The following is a 25,319-nucleotide window of genomic DNA, read 5'->3' as shown; positions in this document are numbered from 1 at the left end:
TCACCCACAGTCCCCCCCTGCCTCCCCTCCCCTCCTTATCTATATTTCCCTCTGGCACAGGGAGGCAGGAGCAGCCCCAGGCCAGAAGCCCCTGCTAGGCAGTGGCTGGGCTGCTGCGGCTGTTTAGTTCTGCTGCTGGTTTCCCCTGACTCCTACTGCCTCTGGCTCCTGTCATTTTTGACAGACAGCCAGGGGCACATAAATATTCATGTTCTAAATTTTTTAAGGGTCCCACAGGCTGGCTAGAAAGGCCTGGAGGGCCAGAACCAGCCCGTGGGCCATATTTTGCCTGCCCCTGGCCTATGCGCACACAAATATTACTCTACTGCTTTCACTGCATGTTAATCATTACAACGCTTACAAAGTTTATAGCATGAATTATATAGTAGGTGTACCAGAAGAAAGTGGCTAAAGATTAAAACCTATGCTTCCATCATTTCCTGGAAACTTCAAGTGCCAAATGGTTAATGACCTACCTACCTCTCCTTATCCAATATTGTTGGCATGAAATTTTAGATCACCGACAGCCAGCCTTTATGACAGGTGTGCCACAAATTAGCCCTGCATGTTCCCCAAGTGTCACTTCCCCTACCCAGCCTGATGCTTTCTTCTTTTTGTGTTCCTAGTTCCATTTGCTACTGCTTTCTGCCCCATCTGCCACTGTGCTGTCTTCAGGGTATATTTGATTTAAATAAAAATCAATGTTAAGTCAAAAATTTAAAAATCACTGGCCAGGAAGCCTCCATTTAATAAATTTTCCACAAAGTTCATTCTTGTTGTTTGACATCTTTTATTCATTTAACTTCTCCCTGTCCCTCCCCCCACAGAGGCTTACCTGCTGGGGAGGTGCACCCCCAAATCATTTTTTCTCCCTCCATCTTGATCTGTGCCCCCTTCCGTCCTCACAGACTGACCTGCTGGGCAGGGGAAGGGGGGGGGGGGGAGAAGGCATGGAAGACCTTGGGTTGCTTTTTAATTAAAACAAAAGTGATCTCCTACGTAAGAAAAGGTTGGCGACCACTCTTCTAGACTGAACACTGAGTCCCGTTAGGTAGGGTGGTTTTCTTTATTCCTCGCTAACCTATAAAGGAGCCTCTGGGAACCCCATACGACTGGGCCCCTGATTTAGTCCATGGCCTGTTGTGACCTATTTGTAAAAAACTTTTCTAAAAAGGTTACATAAATATATCATCTCAAACGGTATGTAATTAGGTTGTAATCCCCTATTCCATGACGAACTCTTTTGAGTTTTATCATTTCTTAACTTAAAACTATTTTTTTTTAAAGCAACAAAAAATTAAATTAAAAAAGTCTAATTGAAATAAAAATCCATTTTTTAAAATAGTTGATTTTGTATCTACCCTGGCTGTCTATCCCTTCCCTGTGCCACTTGCAGCTTATATACAGCACCTTCCTTTTGAAGCAAGAGGAAGCTGCTGGTAGGAAAATTCCCAGAGAAAGTGTTCAATCCAAACATTCTGCAATATTTAGTCTGTCAGTGGCTAAACGCATTATGTTTTTAAATATTACAAACTTGTGTTTTCTGACAAGGATTCAGAATGGGTTGGATTCATAACCAGAGATGAACAACCTACACCCCTGTAACCAGAGAAGAGAAATTCTAAGGTTAGCGTTCTTATAATACCATCAACTACAATGTGTTTAGATTTTAGTGAAAAACAAAAAACAACCCCCCATTCCAAAAAAACAAAACAAAAACAAAAACAACAAAACAAAACAAAACAACCAAGTTGACAGTGTTGGACCAGAAATGTGGTCCAATATGAGAATGAAAAACCGTATTTGCCATTCTTGCATTTTTTTCCCTTTGGAAAGAGCTTTGAATAGGTGAAAATAAACCATGTTAAAAAAAATCAGGTCCTTAAAAGTCACTTCTCAGGAGCATACTTTCAAAGGGAAGGGATATCACTCTGTTACTGACACCAAAAAAGCTCTGGATGCTGTTGATAATGCAGATTAAATGCCCTCTAGTTAGTTTTCAGCTCTATCTGAAACTATGTACTGATATACACCATTTCTAGTACATTGTATAGCTGGCAGTTTAAAATGTTACTTTTGCAATGTAGTTTCATCTGTCTGTACTGCTCACTAATTAGTTCTGTGCCTTGATTCGTTTGCAGTGATAAACTGACTTTTGTGGTTTCATAGTAGGATACTGGATTCAGGAATGATCTTTTAATATTAAAGTATTTGATCCCCTAAACTTGATCTAATCCATCATTTAATCTCTTCTTTATCTCTATATACGTTTAGAACTTTTTTTTTTTGCAATTTTTCATCATACCATTGTTTAATGGATTTATAAGGAAATGTCAGCTAGCAGGTATAAGATGACCACTGTCAGCTGACATTTCCTTATAAAAGCCAAAACAACAAAACTATTAATGTGAGACTCTGGAATGCATAAAATACACCATTTGGTTTAGCATTTATGAATTTACATGAAGAAAAACTAACTTTATAATACAAGAAGGTCATGTTTCACACAACGTAATGTCTTATAAAGAATGCAGTCATAAGCAAGAATTACTTATGCAATTTTTGGAAGACTCTGTCTATACACTAAGCATGACTTTTTCAGCCTGTGTCTGTCCAAGAAATTGCAGGCATTTTTCTCCTATTTAGACTTGCTGCCATCTGTTTTTCAGGATATTGGGAAGGCAGGGGTGCACCAAAGATTCCGATACCTGAGCCAAGGCAAGAACTAAGATCTCTTTTCCAAATTTTGGAAAGACTGCTGGACTTGATTCTCTCTGTACTAAAACAATTATATTTAACATATAACAAAGTTACAGAAAGACTCAACTTTGTCATCTATACAAATGCAAATATCATACAAATTTAAAAGAACGTACTCTGCTTTTTCCAATATATTTCCTTTTATGGAAATATGGACTGCTTAGCCAAAGACAAGTTGAAGAGCCTCTTGTTTTGGGTGGGTTTTGATAGGAGATGGTGGTTGTCTTTGTTTAAGTTTATGTATAACAAAAGTCATAGTTTTACTGTTTGGTGACAGGGCCCCACTTCACAACTGGATAGCCTGACATAGTAATGATTTTAATCCCCAGGTATAAAAAAACAAAACAAAAAACCCAACAGGATTCAGAAAGCAAATGACAGAAAAAGCTGCCAATATATCTTTCAGGAAAGAAGTCTTAGGCAGGCAGTTCCAACTAACTTCTTAAGTAACATTATTCATATAGTTTCTCCCTTTATACTATTTGCCTGTAGGTTTACTTTCAACGCTACAGAAGAAGTCCATGTTCCAAAATCATGTTTGACTAGTATCAACCAAGTCCTCACACAGCAGTTAGACAGGTATGTAAATTTCTGGCTTCCTCACCAGTCTTCATTTGGACTGAATGAAGGAAGAAAACTACCTGTGCAATGAGCACTGCAAGACTCAGATAAGATGTGCTTCAGTCATTAGTACAAAAAGATAAGCAACTATCTTTTAAAATACTTGTAAGCTATTTAAGAAGTGCCATGCATTTAAAATCCAGGACAATAAAATTTGCTGTCACTGAAAAGATTCTTATGCTGAAAATCACTACTTAAAATCATTAAGACAGCTCTGGAGAATACAGTAATTATATTTGATATTTATATGAAAAGGAGACTCAATGCAAATCCAGGGTAACTGACAATTTTTCAGTACTGTCAAGGATAAATAATGAAGTCAGATCAGAGGCCTGGGCCCAACCAATCCTAGTCAGAGGATCACGGCAGTTCATCCCTTACGGTTGAATTGCTTTTGAAAAGGGTTTAAAGGTTCCACCAGCTTTAGCCTTGTAAAAACTAGGCCCAGTCTGCAGTACTCTTTCTGGACAAAGACGGAGGTACTTGCTCCTGACCTCCACGGGCTTCCTTGCTTTCTTAGATTTCTTGTTTCAACTTTTGGCTCCTGATTTGACTCATAGCATATATTGACTCTGATTTTGGTTCCTAATTCTAGCTCTGATTCTGACTCCTGGCTCCCTAGGAAACCAGCTTCTTGATTTTGCCCATCCTCCAAGAAACCATTCCTGCCTCAGTACCCAACCATGACCTTCAATTTAGATGGATATTTTTACTGTATTTAAAATTCAAAGCACTAAAAATTCAAAACATTGTATTAAAACTTAACTAATTCACACTAATGAGTGTGCAACTCACTGCACTTGTGTTTTGTGCGTTACTAAATGAGGACAACATTTACCATATTCTCATGTACAGCATGCACCAGAATATAAATACACACCTTATTTTTGAAAGACAAAAAAAGAAGAAATATTTTCCCCCCAGTTACGGACAAACCCTAATCCTCAGCTGACTTGCCTCCCTTTTCTGCTTAATTAAAGCTAGAACCCCTAGCTGCTGCTGAAAGCTGGTCTTCATGGGTGGATGTATAATTCTGAAAAAAGTTGAAGAGTCTCCAAGGTTGTAAAATAGGAGACCAGGAGCAGCTACAGACAACTAAATGGCTCCAAGAAAGGGTAGTCTCATTGGGAGAGGGGCAAGGGAACCGTTAACACCTGTGACCATTAAGTGAAGGAGAATTGTGTATTAACATCTGCAGTGTGAAGAACAAGAAACCATTAAGACAACTGAATCCTGCATCTGCCTGAATGGTAATGCAACAGCTGCTGCACCCTGGAGCAGGAATCAAAGAAGGGTTCTTCTAACCCACTCAGAAGAAAATTCAGCTTCTCTGCTTAATATGGGTGTCCCAATTTTGGGTGGCTGATTTTTTTTTTTTTAGAGGGGAAAACAGTGCTTCAATGTAAACCAAATACCATATTTTCTCACTGTAATTTTCATAAATTAATGCAAGAATTTGTAGGAGAAAAATCTGGCTACCTTACTAGTGTGCTGTACCAGTAAGTCTTTGTTCACAGATAAGAGAAGACCACCACATGTACATGCCAATTAGCAAAATGCAAATTAACATTTTATTGTATAATTAATAAAGCAGCTGCTACAGCCTACTCAGTACAATACTGCACTCCTTCAATGTTCACACATGGTTTTATCCCCTTACAGCTGTGCATACATATTACATTGTGCTCATAGTGAAGCTCTCAATGTTTACATTATAGACCCATACCTCTGGGTAAATGCAATCTATGATTTCCCATAATAGGAAGAAACTACTGCTCCTTTAACAAAGTCACAGCCTACTATAAACATTAGGTGTTTTCAGCATTTCCCCATTCATCAGAATTGAGTTAAGCAGGATTTCTCCTGCAATATTAAAGCACAGCATTTTGATGCTGACAGCACAGAGAAATATCAGAAGGGTTTTTTAAGGTAGTGTGCAGAACAATCCAAGAACATTGTTTTAGAAGAGCCAGGATCTCGCACCTAAAAAATAGTCTGGAACGACCAAAGGTAAATCCCATCCTATATATCCTTTTATCAAAGCTCTCATAACTGGAAGGGAAAACAAAGCAAAATATATACTGTTTTTTTCTGTTTTGTTTTTTAAATTCAGTGTCCCACATAAGTTTCAGTAAATGTTGTGTAAGTCACTGACATCAAATTCTCACTGTTTGCTGCTTCTTTCTGATCCTGTGAGAGGGGTCCTATAGATGACAGTAGGCTCAGATGACCATAACCATTTTCTGCAGGAGAGCTAGGATTATGACCTGCTAAATTCACTTAACTTCCAGGCCCCAAAGACAAACATCTGCATCATGTGTGTAACATTTCAATGTGTAAAGCTGAACAAGCTATCTGTGGCAGTTACCACTGAAGTTACACATACAGCTTTTATGGAGCTACTGATGAGGAAAATAAAAAGAACCTAGACATGAGCACTCTTGCATAGATTTACCAATATAGCAGCCTCTGTGCACCTTAAATAAGTATGGTCACTGGGTTTCCAGAGAAGGCCGAATTAAGAAGAGAAGGGAGACTGCAGAGGGAAGTTTTTGAAGGAAGACCCCATCCCGAGAAGAGCCTCTGAAGTATATTCCCTGCTGTAAGAGTTTACAATCCCTGTAAGACAAGCAGCTTTCTCCAGTAGAGGAGCTCATACAGCATGAAGGGCAGGGACTGTATCCTGAGCATGTTAAAAGCTCCATCAAGGAAGAGACTAAACAAGCTGTCAAGGTCTCCCTCTAGCACCTTATGGGTTCCACAACCAAGCAGGTCAAGTTCTAAACTGTGCTTGCTGAGTTACTCCAGAATACCAGCTTTGCTCTGGGGCAGGTCTCATTTTGCACAATTTTCCAACCATTTTCTTCAATCAATTCTTCAGTTGTCATTCTGCTCTTGGGGCACAATGACTGCACCCCACCTGGGTCTCAATTTCAGCAGATTATTGGTTGCTCTTTTCAGGGAGAGAAAAGTATTTAAGGGAGACGTAGTGGAAGAATATGGGATAGGAGGCCAAAAAATGGCTTTTATACTGCATTACATTATTCTGCATACAAAATGACTGCCCTCATCATAGAACCTCTAGTCTTCTGCTTAGATCTTAAGTTATTACCATGTTTCTTTGGTCATTTTCTATCTTTATGTTTGCCCTTTGCAAGAACAAATATGTTCTTTGTAGTGCAAATGCAGGTGAACTTTCATTTTTTGTTAGTATACTAATAGTTTTATTTATGGGTTATTTTTTTAAAATTTAAATCTTAGTAGCAGTAACTATTCCAATAATATTCTTTCCACATGGCAAAAAAGAGAGGGTCTCAAAGAAGTGATTTGCATTTTGCAGAGCATGAGAAAATTCAGGTGCATACAGAAGAATGTCCTGCCACCTGTCTAGGTTCAACCATAGTAAATTGAAGTTCTAGAAGCATACTGAATATTGTTGAATACATTCTTCCCCCTCAAAAAACAGCTGCTGGAATTAGGGTGTGCATTACAAGCAAGAAAATATGGTAACGGCAATTTGTACTGCTTCCACTTCTGCTGAGCAAAAGTAGTAATGCTGCATGCTATCCACTGGGAGCAGAACAATGAGCAGGCTTAGCTCTTAAAAGTTGTTGCTACCAGGTACTGACTATAAGGCAAGATCTTTTCTTCTTCATTCTGCCTTTCAAAAATAAGTTGCATATTATAGTATTTTGATGCAAATTTGAGTAGCATACACTATACTGCAGCTCAGCACAAGCAGTTCATTTCAGCTACAGTAAAACGAAGAGTTAGGTTTTACTACGTTAAAAAGAATTAAAATTAATCTGCTGAATAAAACAGACGCACTGAAACCCTGCATGCCTTTCAAAGTGCATGTATGACTTGGAAATAGAGATGAAAAGGGTTTAATTTAAACCTTTTTGCCCCCCCTAAAATATTGCAACAGGGAACCCTACCCTGTTACTAGAGAGTGAGTGTAAGAATAGGGGCTGGGCCTTTAGGACAGACTGCTTGAAGGCTGAAAGGGGTAGATTCTGGGGATATAGAAGCCTAGCTCCTGGGCAGAGATGAGCAGTCAGTCATGCCCTGGCTCTGATAGGGGAGGAAGCCCCTTGTTGCAAAACTGCACAAGTGGAAATGGAAACAGAAGTGGTAGGCAGGCCTAGGAAGACCAGAGAGGGGAGAATCCTCAGTGTAACTGAAGAAGACCCTGGATAGAGGTGGGGAAAGGCACTTTGGTTGGAATAACCTAGGAGACACTAGCCCTGCTAGAATTGCTAATCGGGCCAGAGATTTTTCTGGACAGTGGGGAAAAAAAACAAAAAAAATCCCCAGGTAATTCCAAGATGTAGATAAACACCCAGAGGCAGCAACAACCTTGCAGTAGAAAAAAAAAAAAAGGAAAAGAGACACCCCCAAGATAGCATCTCCCCAACAAAATTGAGAGCCTATTCTCTGATTGTAAGTACCATCATGGCACGTGAAAGGCAGTTACTGTATTTACCCAAATCCAGGACAACTTGCATTCAAGACAGCCTCCCACCAATTAGATTCTATACATGGAAAATATATATTGAGAAGTGTAGCAAATTTATACAATTGGGGTGTGGTCTTAAATTCATCCCTCCCCTCCCCAACCGCCTGCCCCCTGTCACTATTTTCCCCAATTCAGCAGTGGGGGAGTCAAGTGGCCTTACCTTGCCCCCTGCCATCTGTCCTCCTCTACAGTCACCCCCCACCCTCACTGCCCACTCCCTCTGATGCCAATGTCCTGGCTCTTGCCCCACCATGGTGTTTGTACTACACTCCAGAACCTGGTCCCCTTCCATTATCACTTGGCCCCTCCTGCCTGCCCCCCATACTACTGCCACCTCCCCAGCACTTGCTCCCCTCTGTCCCTACACCCTCTGGCACCTGCCCTCAACCCGTGTCTACACCCCCCAACCTCTGCTGCTTCCCTGGGGCCAGAGCATTCAAGTGGGCCAAGCCCCAGGCCAGAGCAGGGCCAAAGCCAGAATTGTGGAGGGTAAGTAAGTGGCAGTGGCAATGGGTAAGATGGCAGGCAGGGGCATAAACTGCAGGGGACAGGTGGCTAGGGATGACAAGTGCCTGCTGTAGTCAGCTCCAACTTCAGCAGCTGTCTGCCCCCTCCCCTCTTAGCTTTTACTTGAATCCAAGATGAGGGGCTTCCCCTCTATTGTTAAAATGAGGGGCAACCCCCCCTCCCCCCACTGTCTTGGATTTGAGAAAATATGGTAGGCACTTCAGGACATGGGGAGAGCCTGTAGGCAAGTCACCCGTCTGCTCTTGCACTATTGAGAGCACCTGTAAATAGCACAACAGGACCTTAATGCAACAGATACTAACTTGGGTATAATTCTCCTTCTCCAGGGAAAATTATAGTAAGTGCAACCCTGGTATAGCAGCAGCTGTTACCACATATGCCAGCTGGCACCCCTGCCATAGAAGTAAGGCGGCAAATTGGCCAGAGAATTACAGGGAGTGGAGCATATCACAAAGAACTAGAATAAACCAGAGTTCCACTATAAACCCAATTCTTAAATATCATACGGCCCTGTCATATTACTGTCTGTAAAGACAGTAAGGTAGAACAGAGTGGTACCTTAAAGACTAACTGGTTCAGAAAGTCATAAGCTTTCATAGGCAACAACCTACTTGAGCAGTACACAGACAACTTGCACAAGGGCCAAGCAGCCTTGATTAGGGATCTGCAACTAAGAACCAAAACACAAAACCCTTTCCCTCTGTCACTCATCATAGGGAAAGGCAAGAGAATAGATAGATTTTAAAGCCCTATCAGACCAAGCACATGGCAGGTTAGTTCATGCAGCAGTAAGCCACCTCTTTGTTCATGCTACCTACTGTGTAGGTTTTTCACCTTAATTTGCTTTTACCCATCAGCATGCAATAGTACCTCTCAAATTCTGTTATTGGGATTATGCTTGGAAGCAACACAGAAAATATTTTGGGGATATTTTGGTAAGGCTCTCCCAGTCTCTGTTCACTTTCAAGTTCAAAATTATCTTCTCAAATTGCCTGTGAAGAGTTTACGTGATGTCCCTTGAACTATACTACACACACACCCCAATGGAAATTCAGTACACTTTTTACTTTTTGGTTGAACAGAAGCTAAAGAATAAAAGATATATATATTAGTTTAAAATAAGCATGTAGCCAAAAGATCCTTGAAGTGTACACAGTATGTCAAGGAGCAGAACTGATACAATTGGGTTGTATAATCATTAAGAGGATCTTTCTTAGATATTTTCATTACAAGAGCCGTTAGTTTCTTTAAGTCTTTCCCCAAGGTGTTTCCTATTTTTTAGTATTTTGATTTGTTTATTTATTATTATGATGGTATATTCTGAGTGGAAGCAAAACAAATGAAAGCCAGAACCAACTACTCAATTTTATTGCAGCTTAAAAACAGAACAGCATTTAAAATGTAAACAAACAAAAAAACCCCTGAAAAAATACATTTGTAACTTCAGCAAAAGCAAAAAACCTCTTTAGATCTTCCTCAGCATAATGCAAAGATATACCAAAAACCTAAGCCAAACTGTCTAACTGTTCATGTGAATATACAATATATAAAAGTATGCTACAAAAAAAAAAAATCGACCCCAAAAACCAAAGGTTTGGGTGAAAAAGAAGCAACGCTTTCCACCAAGGTACAAACTCTCAGAACCAAGCAGCAATGTCAGATGACAAAACAGATTCCACAACCAATGAGTCAACATATGTATCGCCTGCAGAGAGCTAACAACTGATAGTACTATCTTCTGTTTAAAGTGATAAAAGGTGGATTAAACTTGGGAAGCGTCCAATGGCTATAAGGACCAAAGTAAAAACAGACAGCCTGTGCAAAAGGGGTCAACCCAGAATGGTGTGCTGAGATGCTCATCTACTACATGAAACATAGCTGTACGGATTTCTATTAATTTCACTTCATCTAGTAAAGTGACACCGAAAAGAGCAGCACAATTATGCTGTTTGCTACCTTTTTCAAATTAAATGAGTATCTATCAGGAAGCATGTGCTAAGCAGACCATTTACAACAGAAATTAAGCAAATCAACATGAAGCAGGTACAACCTAAAAAATACATTAATCACACCTCAGAACATGCATATAAACAGCAGATAAAAATACTGACCACAGAATTAGGAAGTCCAATTCTAGACATGGATCCTGGTCCACCAAACCACTATTTTCCCATTCTAAACCCTTCTTACATATGCTTGCTTCTGCAGTGATGCCCACATACAAACAGAGTCACTCAAACAAGTACTGATATTACCTGACCTATCATGATGTGCATCTGCTTAAAATAAGTAATTAAAAATTCTTGTGTGTTCTTAGCCTTCCTCACGCCATTCCTTCCCTACTGAGTTACCCTTACTTACCACATCAGGTCTAAAACTAAATTATGCATTCTTTAGGTCAGGAGCTATTCTGAAGCATCTAAAACTCTGTAAGACTTAGTTTATATGCCCTTCAGTTACTAAATTGCTGGAGTCCTTTGGTGAGATTCTTTTGGCAAGATGGAGTGTCACTTCAAACCAAAGTATTCTGTGAAAGGAGCCATAATCTGGATTAGGATCTAAATTCTGACAGTTTTCTGTTACTTTCTGAACTCCAGAGGTCTAAACAGCCAGGTTATAAAGAACAGTACCACAATGTTCAAAGTTGTACACCAAGTTGGTAAACCACAAAGATGTTATCATACCACTGGAGATTCAATGCAGACATTAACATCTTTGCCCACCAAGAGATAAATCAAGTTTACTGAAGTGTTGAGAGAAAAAAAGATTACAAAGGCAAATTTCTTTAAAGAAGGCGCTTAAAGAAGAGACAATTTGCAATTAAATGGAGGAAGACAGACTATTATAACAGTATTATAGTGCCTTCATAAAAAACCTGACAAACCTGCAGCACAATGGCAAATAATGGCATTAAAATCCTATCTGGATCTTGAAAAGTATGCCAGTTCATACAGAAGCACATACATTTTCCTAGGTATTAATATAATAGTCATGTAAAACTGGATTATTTTGTCTACTGTATACACAGTCCGTTTAAAAACCCTGAAGTCCTTTTTTAAATAGTTTTTAATTTTAATAGCACCATACTGCTAATTTAGCAGTAACAGTTAGCACCACATTTAACATAGACAGTATGGTTGAATGGAAACAAATGGTTTTACGTTCTTTAAAACAATTCTAAGAACAAAACTCACAGATTCTACCCCCTGGGTCTTAGGATCTCATTTGAATTACTAATGCCTCCCCAAGGAACTGGTGCCTGTAGCAGGGACATGCGGGGAGCAGATGGCTCTGCCCCAGCCCTTATTCCTGCACTCACTGTCCCACAATCCTGCTCCTAGATGCTGCGCCCCACCTGCCTGCCTGCCCACAGCTCCATCCCATCCACCTGACCAAGTACGCCCTGCCTGCAGGGGTCCTGGGCCACTCTCATGGAGGCCCTGCCCACCCGTCTGTTCCTTTCAGCACCCCTGGCTATGGGTGCAGGACAGATAGGCCCAGGGCCAGACAAGATCAACTGGCATCTTCCCACCCCCCGCACCATGCCGTGTAAACAGCCATGACAAAGGGCCAAGGTCAGGTTTGCAACCCCCTACTCCAGCCCTCAACTCCTCATTAAAACTCCTTAAGTGGCCCCCCAGCCCAAATAACAGTCTAGCTCAGGGGTGGACAGCTCTCAGTGGTGGCAGATGACAGAATAAAAACCAATGGTCTCAACTTGCAGCAAGGGAAGTTTAGGTTAGATATTAGGGGAAAAACCTCTCACTAGGAGGATAGTAAATCACTGGAACAGGTTATCAGAGAGATTTTGCAATCTCTATCTTTGGTTTTTAAGACCCAGCTAGACAGTCTTGGCTGGCATGATCTAGTCAGGGATGGTCCCATTTTAAACAGGAGGCTGAATTAGATGACCTCCTTCGGTCCCTTCTAGGCCTCATTTTTTTTTAATTCTATGATCCAGTACAGGATCCCATGTGCAAGTAATTTTTCCTTTGGGAAATTGCTTAAAATGTGTCTTTATTCATTGCAATCTCCACAAAGACATCAAGATGCAGGTCTACAATGTAATCAACTTCCCCACTCTCCCATACAGGTGTGATATGTGGGTAACCATCACCCCTAAAATCTTCCACATCAAATGGGAAGACCACCACACAAACATCAGTATCCTTGCTAAAGCCAGTGTTACCAGCATTGAGTCACTGATCCTCAAATACCTATTCCACTGGACTGGACATTGGGTAGGGATGCCCAACTCTTGACTCCCAAAACAAGTGCTCTCTTCCCAGCTTAGTACTGGCCTGACATCTCTTAATGGCCAAAGGAAGTGCTACCAGGACACACTGAAGGCACAACTCAAGAAAATGGATGCCAATGTCAAGCACTGGGAGGAGCTGGCTGCCAGCTTACTTCAATGGCACTACAACCTCAACCAAGAAGCTGCCCATTTTGAGGTAGTGTCTTGCCCTCAAAGCGGAAAAGAGAACGTGAAGGAAAGAAAGTATAGAAATCCTGGCCTACAACCTACTCTCCCCTGCAAAAAGACCTGCAACTTCTGTGCACGGGTCCATGGCGCAAGTATTGGACTCTTAAATCACCAACAATGAGCCATGGTAGAGATCGTCCTTGAGTTGAGGAATTGCTGACAGCAACTTATTAAATTGAAGTACTTCATAAGATCCAGTATGCATGTGAAAATTTAACACTGTTACTGAAAATAATGTCAAGTAACTACACTGTATTTTCCAAGACAAAGGCTGAAAGTGTTGGAGAGGCTATAAATACTTTTGCTGTATGATACATATTATGGTTTTCAGGTATTCAAATAGCTGCACAAGAAAACATATGAACACATTGCTTATTTTTCCTGAAGCCAGAATCACAGAAAAATAGGGCTGAAAAGGACATCAATTACTCATCTCATCCAACTGTCCTGGTCAAGACAGGATCATCTCCTTACGCAGATAAAAAACATGGTTTTACGTACAAAACATGTTCCATTTTTTAATCTTTTACATTTATTTTACCAACAAATGTTCATAATATCCTACTACCTTGTGCAGGGCTAAGTACCTGCACATGAATATTTGAATTAGAGTCCAAAGAAAATGCATCTGGATCTTAAAAACACAATGAAACAAACCATTTTTCAATCTGCAAGCAACTTGGTTTGGTTTTGGTTTTTTTGCAAGTTAAAAAACCCATTTCTAATTTTTGGGCTGAAATTTTTTGTGTGCAAAGGGTCGTTTCAGGGAAGCAGACAAAACAAACAAACAAGCAAACAAACATTACTGGCCTGGCCCTACTTCAGAAGGAAAAGAAAGTGCTACGCAGAAGGAACAAAGATCCTGCAAGATACAGAGTCCAGTTCCAAAGTTCCCCAGCTCCAGTTAGGACGGGGCAGGCAATTATTTTGGGCAGAGGGCTGCTTACTGAGTTTTGGCAGGCCACCAAGGGCCACATGATAGGCAGCCAGAGGCAGATAAATATTAATTTTCTGAATTTTTTTAGGGGCCCCACAGGCCAGACACAATGGCCTGGCGGGCCACATCCAGCTCCTGGGCCACATTTTGCCCACCCCTGAGTTAGGACAATGGTGAAAGAAGGCACTATCAGATGATCCACCCCTAGATGGATTCTTTGTTCCCTCCAAAATGGCAGGCATGTACACAAGGCATCCTGGAGTCTGAAGCCTACCTTCATTACTTAGTCAGAGAAAAGTTAAAGTCAGTATGCATGCGAAGGCATGCCAATGAAAGAGAGCGAGCGAGCAAGCATGCAAGCAGAAGGCTGACTCTCCAGATACTACAGAGGTCAAAGTTATTTCATCTCAAGCTTTTATATTTGAAAGCTATTTCCTACTTCATTTACCAGGGAGATTGACTTCATGGTCCAGCAGAACTGTAGAGAGCCATATCAGGATAACTAATCATTACAGCTTTACATATACTGTCAAAACAGTGCATTGTGACATGGTGTTGACATGGTGTGACATGTTTTGTCATAATGCTTTTACTTCTCTAAAACCCCCTGCTGTCTGCCAAGAGAAAAAAGGGTAGGGGGACTTCCCGTGCCCCCACTAAAAAAAAAACAAACCAAAACAAACAAACAAAAAAAACTGTCCTTATTTCCACCTGAAGGCATTCATTCCATTCTTACTAGCAAAAGAAGGGTTAGCCAGGAATAAACCCAACTGAATCCCATTTCTCATGCAGGCACTCTACTTCTTTTGCCTGGGATCCACAGACATCAAAAAAAAAAAAAAAGCAGTCAAATGAACCACATGAAGAATTTTTTTTGTCTAGATCTATACTCTCTCTACACCAGTTTGGCCATCTTTGTATGCTCGATGATTCTAGTAAGAGATCAAATATACAATAGAGGGCTTGTACTTATTAGTGTGATGATTGAGCAATAGTTATATTGGTACCAACATATCTACATAAAACACAAAATTGTCTTTCCTTTCAAATACTGCTCTGGCTGTCGCTCTTAAAATGGATTTCTTTTTGCATAAGATGACTGAAAAGAGTGGGCGTACATGAGAATAATATAATAAGCAAAGTCCAAACTACCTGCCAAATTCAGTGCTTCATAATCAGCTGATTTGGAAACCAAATCCTTATGTATTTTTAAATCAATTTAGCTAGAAGAGTGAAGATTTTTCTTAGAAGACACTATGCACTCTTCCAATATGGAAATATAGAATTAAGATTGCCTTACATTCCAATCTATGAACACTGTAAAGTTAGAATCCCACACACAGTGCACACATTTTTGTTCTAGCTAACATAAAACATGAAACTGAGTCAATTAAAAAAAACAAAAAACACCCAAAATAAACAAAAAACCCAAAAACTTTTTTTTGCAATTTCTCTAATATCAAATATATGGCAGCAGGTCAGAATGGCCTTTGGAACTGCACAGTTTGGTGTGTAAGTTTTCAATTAACCCTGTGTGGAGTCCATCTGGGGCACGCACTGCATGTGGCACACCACTGAACTGGCACTGCGCACTGGTGCTGGGCTGATCCAGTTTGGACTTCGCCGGAACTTATGCACAGGGTTGGTCCAGTGGGGCACCACATGCAGGGCACGCCCTTTGCCACATGCAGTCAAATTAGACCATGCATACAGCAAACACTGGCCCTACTCTAATGCTTGTGCTGCAGGTGGCACGCAGGCTAAGCCTAACACCATGGGTGCTGCAAGCAAGGCCAGCATAGGACATGTGCTGTATTCCACCAGATCAGTCACAGAGTCAGCACACAAGTCTGGTCCAGTGGGAGCAGCATGCAGCATGCTCCCTGCTCCAGCTCTGCAGGCCACCTGCTATGCCCACAGTGCCAGTCCATTCCAGGCGTTGCCTACAGCACAAGCCCGAGTAGGATGGAATACAGCATGCATGGCACATAGCTAGCACAGGGGTGTCAAACTCTCAATGCAGAGCTGGATGAGTGGCAGCCTGCCACATTGACCCCGTGTGCTAATAATTCTGGCATGGCTCAATCCAGCCCAGCAGCCCACATCCTGCCCGCAGAGCTAGATGAATCTGACACCACTGCTGTAATATGGCAAAAAGATTACTGACAGATTGAATTTGATATTCTTTAGACATGACTTTGCAATGTCAACTGTCAAAAAAATCAGCATTTAAATGCCCTAAGGATAGGAGAGAAAGGAGGGATCTAGAAAATAAAATTTCAGGGGATGTGAAAAAGGAAGTCAAAGTGGAGAGTTACTATATCTCCTGGAAGTCCATCAAGAATTAAACAGATATTGATAAAGCTTTTCATTGGCCAGCTCCTAAGACAAGTTACTCAAAACAAATAAAAAGATTAGAAACTACTTCTTTGTCTGTATAGCCAGTAGGGGTTCAAGGAAATGGTCTACATGGCAAAATGGAGATGTAGCACATGCTGTCTTGGAAGGGGGAATACAGACAGTGGATGCAACACTTCACACAAAGACCCTATTGTCTTCTGCCTGACAAAGTATTGTTTTGACAGTATAACAGAAAAAAAAAAATAAGAAAAACTGCTTAATACTGGAGGGTGTGAAATTATCATTTAAAATCTACTTTGACAAATACCAACTCATCAAATACAGAGATGCAGTCTTGCAGTATTGCTCATCTTCCCTAAAAGGTCAGGCTTAAGAACAACCTACAAGTTCTTTAATTAGATAGCTCGCAAATGAGACTTCATCATGGATTGTCCCTGCTATGATGGTGCTAGAGAGAGTGGGTGTGGATTTAACAAGAAGGCATACACTGAAAAGGAGGCAAATCAGGTGGAAAACAGTGGATTAAGTTAACACAATATTCTCCCTTCCCAGACAGCATAGAAGCATTTCCACTTTGGAAGAATGCAACCAGTGTAGAAAATATGTTTTACAACTTTTTTACAGATAAATTACAGTATTTACTCAGCAATTTTTAAAAGGCTTTAACCATGGAACCAAAGTGCTTTCGCACAAAATTAAAACCAATCTGCCTGTTATTGTGACCATGCCAAAAATATAAATACAGAAAAAGGCAAGATACTTGGATTCAGGTAAATATAGTACAAGAGCATGATGAAGAATTTTCACGGCCAGTCTAAGCCATGTAACTGGATCATAGCTCAATGCTAGGGAGACAGAAAATAAAGAACATTCCAGTGTAGGGGCAGAAATCAGGCTTGAGGTCACCTCTGTACCATACTTAAGTGAAAACTAGGTTAAGGGATGAACTGCAGATGACTTTACCTCAGCAATATATGCAGTGCACATGAGTGGGAATGTCCCAGAAACTCGTGTATTTGCATGCTGAGTGCACCTTGAGTAATGAGTGCAACAAGGGTAGGTGCCATGTGCATTACCCATATAAAATCTCACTGCTGACAAGAACTCAGTGAGTGAGTGTGGGCATGAGTCTGTGACTTGAAGCGCATGAGTGTGGCATGCTCTGTTTGATGGAAGAGGTCTGGTGGACTGTGGGTCCTATTGCATGGTTGTATGGTGTCGCTGTTTAGCTGCTGCAGTGTGTAGAAGAGAGTGAACCACTGGAGCTGGAACAGCACTGAACCTTAACCCCTGAGTGTTATTTCCAGAATTAGTTCATGGGCTCCCCTACCATTGATTCATATAAGTTGTGACTGAGTCAGCTCCCCAGAATTGCCCCCGGGAGCACTTAGTGCGATAAGCAGTGGCTCACACTACTTTGGTAAATATCACCCCTTCCCAAAGGGAAAGAGGGAAGGAAGGGGTTTACTCTCCCTGAAGAGCTGACAGCATCAGTATCACCTCGTCACAGCCATAGTATCCAGAGCAATAAGGCACTCAGTCACTGATTCTAGTCCTCAATAGATATATAGTAATTGCATTACGTATTCTTTTGATCATATTAAGTTTTCCTTGTTACCCTGTTACTACTTACCTTTAATAATAAACCATTCGATTTGTTTCAGTTGTAACATCTGAGTTTGCATCCTTAAATTAGCCGTGACCATAGTTTTGTTTGGGCTAGTAAGGATCTGACAGATGGTCTGGCTACTTCACTAGCTAATTCCTTGCCCAAGAATCATCTGGACCGTGGAGACTTTCACTAGTATTCATTAGAGAGCCTTAATTAATAAATTCAGAGTCTAACAGCTTGGTGTCCCACTGGCGTCCCTGGGTAGGTATGAATACATCAATAGATTTCTATGGTCTAACACCAGTTGACCTTGACTACCATCATTTTATTTATTTATTTTTACTTTTATGAAATCCCTCTGGATTTTGCAGACAGTGCCCAATTTTGCAATTTCCATGAAATCATAAATTAAGTCCCTATCCACAGTAACTTGTTAATTATGCATTATGTAAGAAACAGTTTAATTGTATATAGTCTTAAATCCACTGCCTTTCAGTTTAACTAACATGCCCCCTTGTCTTGGATTAACCCTGTTTTTTTTCCCCATAAGAGAAGTCATCAACATAAATGAATACTGTAATAATAGGGGTCAGCAACCTTTTAGGCATGGCACGCTGCTTTAGAAACAAAGTTAGGCCATGGGGCTGGATGCAGCTTTCAACCCAGCAGTCATGAGGACTGCGGTTTGACCACCATGATTATGGACCTACCCAAAATGCAGCCCCACCCATCATTACCGATTGGCAGAGAGGGGCAGGGCTGCATGACAGGCAGCCTTCTCAGCCGATCAGTGGTGAGGGGCAGGACCAGCAGTCTATCATGACCACCATGACTTCAACAGCAGTTCTCACCACAGTACTGCAGACTTGCTACAGATGCATACCATTTTCATGGACAGGATCCAATTCCTTTGTGGAGTGGATCCGGGCACCAAGCCATAGGTTGCCACCCCCTGCTCTATATAGTTTCACAGTAGCTAGGGTCAGGAGGAACCTGAACAGATCATCTAGCCTGACCCCCTGCCACAGGCAGGAATGAGTGCTGGGTTCACAAGACCCCAGACAGGTGATCATCCAACCTCTTCTTGAATTTGCCCAAGGCAGGGGTGAGGACCACTTCCCTGGGGGGCTGGTTCCAGGTTTTGGCCCTGCCAACTGTAAAATAGTGCCGTGTGATCTCTAACCTAAACCTATTCTCCATCAGCTTACTACCATTGTTCCTCATCACCCCAGGTGGTGCTGGAGAGAAAAGGGCTCTATGTATTTGCTGTTGGTCCTCCCTGATGAGTTTGTAGGCAGCCACCAGGTCCCCCCTCAGCCTCCTCTTTACCATAATTAAACATATGGTAAATCTCAGTCATATGCAAATTAATCCTATGATCAAATAAGTTGTAATTGTTTATTCAACTATATTTTTTATTTTTAGAAAGTATAATATATACTGGGAGAAGGAGTACACAAACTACTTCTCACCATTCACATCAATTAAGAATTGTTTCAAGATTAAAGCAATATACGGGAAGAATTTAACTTATATTTGAATTAGTATGGCAAGTGTATAAAAAAGTAAAGAGTATAAAAAGGGGCAAGCATAGAAATATGAATTTGGAGCAGCTTCAAAAGGGGTGGGGGTTTCTATGAATCACCCCAACTTTGACCCTGGTAGAAGCAGTCAAAATGGGAGCAGTTTTGCTAGACTTGTATTATTAGAGGCTGAGGCACGTAAGTGTTACAGTGTGACAACTGTTACAGTTTGAGCAGTAGCTCCTCTTTCCCTTTTGAAGCTGCTCCAAGTTCATGTTTGTCCATACCCTATGTCTCCAGTATCAGACTCGCTGTTGCTTTGTTCACTGTTACACATATTTAAGTAACCATATAACTAACTGCATGCTTTAGTTATTCCGCTGAGAGTTTGCTTTAAAAACAGTATGAAGAGCTTTAATAAAACCATAACATCAAAAATACTGACATCAAGATATACATGTTGGATATTATCAGCTTAATTCTTAGTTTTCCTTTGCAATAATTTAACTGTGAAAAGTTGGGAAGGGAAGGAGAAATTTTCCCCTCAAACATATCCAAAAGTAACATAGCTGCAGTGGCAGATACGAAATAAGATTAATTTGCTGCCTCCTGCCTCTAAGACATACTTGTTTAAGTAATGGCTCTTACGGCCCATGCCAGTCACTCAGCAGCCCTAAAAATAAATCCTTTCCCCAAATCGGTTACTCCATAAGAGCATCTTCTCACTAAGGTCAGGCAATGCTACCCAGTCACAGATGTTGCCAAGGAGTACCAACTGGGGCAAAACTTCCATGCAATATTGCAGTAATAGGCAGGCACAAAAAAAAAAAAGTGCTGGGCTACTTAGATGTGGAGATCACAGGATGTACCTATCTTAGAGGTAGAATGTAGTAGGCTAATGATAAATGTTACATTTCTTCTTCCCCCCTCCCCCCCCCCCCCATTTCAGAAGTTAGAGATAAAAATGAAGTTGTTTGTTTGCAGAGTTTACTGACTACCTTTCCCAGACTAGAAGGTATGTTTCACAAACTTTTACAGGATTGAGGAACAGCAAGTGTTTGGCTAAAGTCCTGGTCCAGTGACATTAACAACAAAAGTCCCATTTACATCAGTATGAGTAAAATGTCACTTTCTGAAAAGGTCAAAAAGTAAAGCTTTGTTTAAGTGATATCAAGATGCATATAATTCTGTTTTTCAAGATGAAAATGATAACCTTTCACCTAAAAAAAATATTACAGTGTTACAGCAGAATACATGTATGGGATTGCTCTCCCCTGCAGCCAAATTATGAACTATTTTAGAGACACAGAGAATGGTAGGTGAAGAGAAAGAGGGTTGAACAGAGGACTGAAAAGATGTGGTACTTGGGAAGGAAAAACAAGAGGCATTCCAATTTTAGGAAGAAAACGTGGCTTGAAAATGGGAAAATAATGTAAACCTTTCTACTTTCAGCTCTCCATTCTAAAAATGAGAGCTGGTTTCACTTTTTCCCAGCTGTCTCTTCCCTATAGAGAACAAATCTAACTTCTGGGATAAAAAAAACATAAAATCAAAGTTTTACTGCTATTAAGAGCATTCAGAACAGAAAACACCAAGGAACAAATATACAAATGCCAAGGCTCACCATCTGAATGGGTTTCTTGTGCAGATCCCTTTCAGTTACCAACTTCTCCTGGTCAGTGACATAAAGACCTTTCTGTGCCAAGGCTTGGATAACAGCATCATGACCCACAAGTGGTTTGGCAGCATCACTCTTGAGAATTAGACTCCCAGCACGACAGTAGAGTTCAGCAGATAGCAGCAAGTTAACAACCGGTGGTTTAATGTGTTCCTGATCATACTGGTCTGTGTAAAATGGTTCTCGCAATTCCTCTGGAACATTTTCTACAAAAAATAAACAATATATGTATATACACACACACTTTTTTTTGAAGAAAAAGATATAAATATTTCACAATACACAGACTAACCAGAGAGCATGTTCACATACAATCCAAAATTACTTTACAAGAGGAGAGAAATAAAATCTGTGGTAGGAATCTCTCTTTAGAATATGGGAGCTAACAATTCAATATTAGTGAAAACTACAGATCAAAGTATTAGCATTAAAGAGAATAAGTCATAAATACTAGCTTGGTGGGAAAAGGTCCTGAGAAAAATCCATGCTGCAAAGCAAAGTGTAACAGGGCCAGCTTGTGGTTTTACAGCAGCATCAATTCAAGACGTCTTGACTTTTCCAACCTTATGGACAAACCTTCCACTTCTTTCAGCATGTTTTATAGCTCAGCCACATAAAGGCAAGATGACGTCTGTCAAATGGCTATGTTTAAACACAAAACTCTGTTTTATTCTATAATTTTATGTAAGTGGAAAAATTGTAAATTTTAGCATGCGTGGGGGGGGGAAGGAAATCCACACCTTGAAAGTCAGACTGAGAGAACCCAGTAAGAAAAAAAACTCATGCTACACATCAAAAGTTAAATATTACCAAATGATAAAAATTCAATAGCTAATTATTACATAATAGTAACATTTCTACAGATATTTTAATAGAATCAATTTATTAAAAATAAAAGAAGAGGGGGAAAAAGCTGAAGAATTATGGAGAATTTCCCCCTTTTTTGTTAAACACTGGGACACTAACACTTCCCTGTAATAAGATGCATCAATCTGAATGCCTTCGGGGTTAACAAAAGTTACATAAGAGTGTATCATGTACTATAGAGGTTTTTTACACAAAACTGGGGGCAAAAACTATTATAATAAAGGGACCCCAAATTGTGATTGTACTTTCTGGGGGGGTGAAAAATGCGAACTTGGATAGGCTCTGTGAAAAATGGTGACCTCGCTGCAAAAAATAAATTACTGGCAAGCAGAGGAAAGGGTGGAAAGCCCTGCAGTCTTGGAGCATGGGGGGCGGGGGGGTAGCCAGGTGGGACTGCTTACAGCAGGAGTCAGGGAGGCTGCAGACAGCTCCCCTGGGGTCTTTGGAGCCCTGGCCCAGTTTGCTGCATGCATGCCCCCATTACCAGCAACAAGTTGGGCCAGTAGGGCTGTGCGAAATGGCTATATTTTGTTTGTTTCAGATATCACCATTTCAGAAAGACAGTGATTCACTTTGGTGTTTTGGATCACTGTTCTGTTTCAATTGGTCTGAATCTGTCTTGGAGTTTCAATACTGTTTCATTGCTAATTCAGAGATTTGGATCAGCTGGGGAGAGTCAGTACAGCTGGGAGGCTGTACGTTCTCCCACAGCTCCTCCAGCTGTGCCTGCCTCTCCCCAGGTAGGGGAAGCAGTAGGAGAAGCCCCCATGGCTGCCCTGCATGGCCTCATCCTCCCAACACTTTAAAAGGAGGGCTGCACTGGACTCTTCCCAAGGGACATGGGACCCCAGATCTGCACATGGGATGACACCAGGCTGTCACTGCCAGCTGGAACCAGCGCATTATTTTGACCTGGCTCCACAGCTTCTGTAGAGATTAGGTGCTTGAAATGAAGTTGACTGCTGGAGCCCAGCCCAATGAGCTACATTGGAAATCATAAACGTTCTGGCTTTGGAATAAGATCACGCATAGTTTCTACCGTATGTAAACTGAAATAGCTCTGCTACTTAAAAGTGTGTCTATGGAATACCTGTACTAAAACTTATAGCAGTTTCCAAAAAAGGTTAAAAAAAAATGCATCAATTTTCAATGAACAAAGTTTACAGGTACCTGTGTTTCCCTGCATACAAATTACTGTGGGTGTTATTTCAAGGTCGGGATTTCAAATTTGCCCTTCACTGCCATGTGTTCAGGGAGAGCAGGGTGTCACAGAACAGGAGGAAGGGGGCTACCTGAACCCCTAGATTTATTTTCACTGCTGAGGCAGTGGAAGGGGGACAAACCCAAGACAAACCTCCCATAATTAGACCCTATACCATAGCAATTTTATAAATTATCCAAATATAGAATCTATTTATTGTGGAGGTCATCTTACATACAGTCATTTTATATTCAAGAAAATGTGATTACCTTTGAAACCCAATACAGACATGTGTATGTACATACAAAATGTTTAAATCTAATAACTTCAAATATTGTGTTGACAGAAAAATCTACCACAAATGTAAGTTCATACAAATTTATATCAAGTTCACCAATACGTTTCACCTGTAAATTGGTTTTCCTGCAATGTATCCAGTACATTTGTTACATTTATTAATTCATAGAAAATAGTGACTTAGGTCCACAGACAAATAAGAGAAATAGCTCATGTCAAGATTGCCTCAGCAAGAGGTTTGAAGACAAAACAACTGTCATAGCCATTATCTAGAAATAACTGCAAAAAACCATTCTTTTCTTCCAAACTACTATCCAGTTCTGACCTATACAAGTGTTGCTATATTCCTATGCTCTCCTCTATACCTGGAAATCCTTCCTAGGCCTTTACAATATTTTGTCAAGCTAGAACTTGTACACAGACGGCAAGCTGCCACCACCACCAGATCCTTCCCATATTGCTAAATAGAAGACAATCCTAGCATGAACCAGGTTGAGAACTACTGGATCCTATGTGTAAGCACCCTCACAATACCCACACACTTTGAACATTTAGCATTTCTCCACTGCTCTACAAATAACCTTCTAATTTCTTATCAGAAAGTGTTTGCAATACAACTATTACCTAGTTTCATGTACTCCTTCGACTGTCTCCAGCCTCTTATTTTTATCCTTCCTTCCTTTCCCACCTGCCACTCTATACTATTTAAGTTTTAAGCTAACTTCACTTTCAAGGTACTTTACCTCTACCTTCTATCATCTCACTTCTAAAAAAAAAACCAGTGATGGACTCTTTCCTACCTACTACTCAATTTTTCAAACAAGTACCTTTGTGCTTTCTTCCACCTACCCTCATAACTGGAAGGCAATACCTGTAAATATCTGCAAACCTATTTCATTATCTTCCTTAATAATCTTTTGCTATGATGCCTACCAAAAAAAACATTATCAGCTAGACACAGCTGCTATGCTGGAACTACTGCTTATCACAAAGACCAATACCACTTCATTTCATTTCTTTACTGTAGATATATCTCTTGCTTTAACCTAGAGATCCTAAAGCTAGATTTGTACAACATTAAAAAACATAAAACAGGATCCTGGTCCATGACTAGGGTTTCATGGCAGTACAGTAATACAAGTAATGTGTTGTGGACTTTAAAAATCTATGCAGTGACCAGTCTGGAGGCACTACAAGGCAACAGAAGCTAGGATATGTAGATACAACAGAATTTCAAACAGCATAAAAAACATATTGGTAGATTGGTATGTTTTTCATTCTAAAAGAAAAACTTCACAAACTTTAGTGATATTCTGAAGCTAAATATATTAAAAATGAGTGCACTGTCTCCATTTAATGCATCAGGAAAAAATTGATATGGCCTCTAATTTTAGGGAAGCGGTTTTGGTTACTAAAGTTTGATTATGAGGAGAAAATCGTCTACTACTAATGAAGTCAACAGGCAGAGTGTGCGTTCAGCTCCTCCAAGTGCCAGGAAAGAGTCATTTTTGAAATCCTGTGGGAAAAAAGTTATGACCCCCACCAATGTCAAAGTAATCACAAAAGACTCTTATTGACTTTAATCTGGCCAGGATTTCATTCCAGTAGTCTAACAGTGAACACCTTAAAAAAAACCCAACAAACCAAACAAACACTCCCCACCCCTCAAGACAAAGATCATTTCTGAATTAGGACAAAGTCTTCTTAACCCTCAGTCTTGTAACTTAATTACAGATATGGACAGTCTGCCCCATTTAACATTTTTTAAATAGAGACAGCAGCCTGCAATGACTATAATCTGCAGCCACTCTCAAAGTGAAATGTATGCCATTTCTTTCATATGCAGCAGTTTCCACCCACTTTTCTCTCTCCGTCTTAACTAGCTTTATCTGAGAACTTCGTGTAAAAATCAGTGATCTTACATACTAG

The 25,319-nt window shown here is 40.5% G+C and overlaps 1 protein-coding gene across 7 annotated transcripts in view; it reads right to left on the bottom strand.

The window, feature by feature from the left end:
* The window catches only part of CAMSAP2 (calmodulin regulated spectrin associated protein family member 2), a 185,829-nt gene that overhangs the window by 144,183 nt on the left and 16,327 nt on the right, over positions 1-25,319 (bottom strand). For all 7 annotated transcript variants that reach the window (XM_090048727.1, XM_090048725.1, XM_090048729.1 and 4 more), the window contains exon 2: positions 20,972-21,231. In XM_090048727.1, coding sequence (XP_089904853.1) covers positions 20,972-21,231 — 260 coding nt within the window. The remainder of the gene's footprint in view (positions 1-20,971; positions 21,232-25,319) is intronic.

This window comes from Crocodylus siamensis, chromosome 5 (genome assembly GCF_052110815.1).
Source record: "Crocodylus siamensis isolate JL-2025a chromosome 5, ASM5211081v1, whole genome shotgun sequence".
Taxonomy (NCBI): domain Eukaryota; kingdom Metazoa; phylum Chordata; order Crocodylia; family Crocodylidae; genus Crocodylus; species Crocodylus siamensis.
This window is presented reverse-complemented; position numbering and strand designations above follow the sequence as displayed.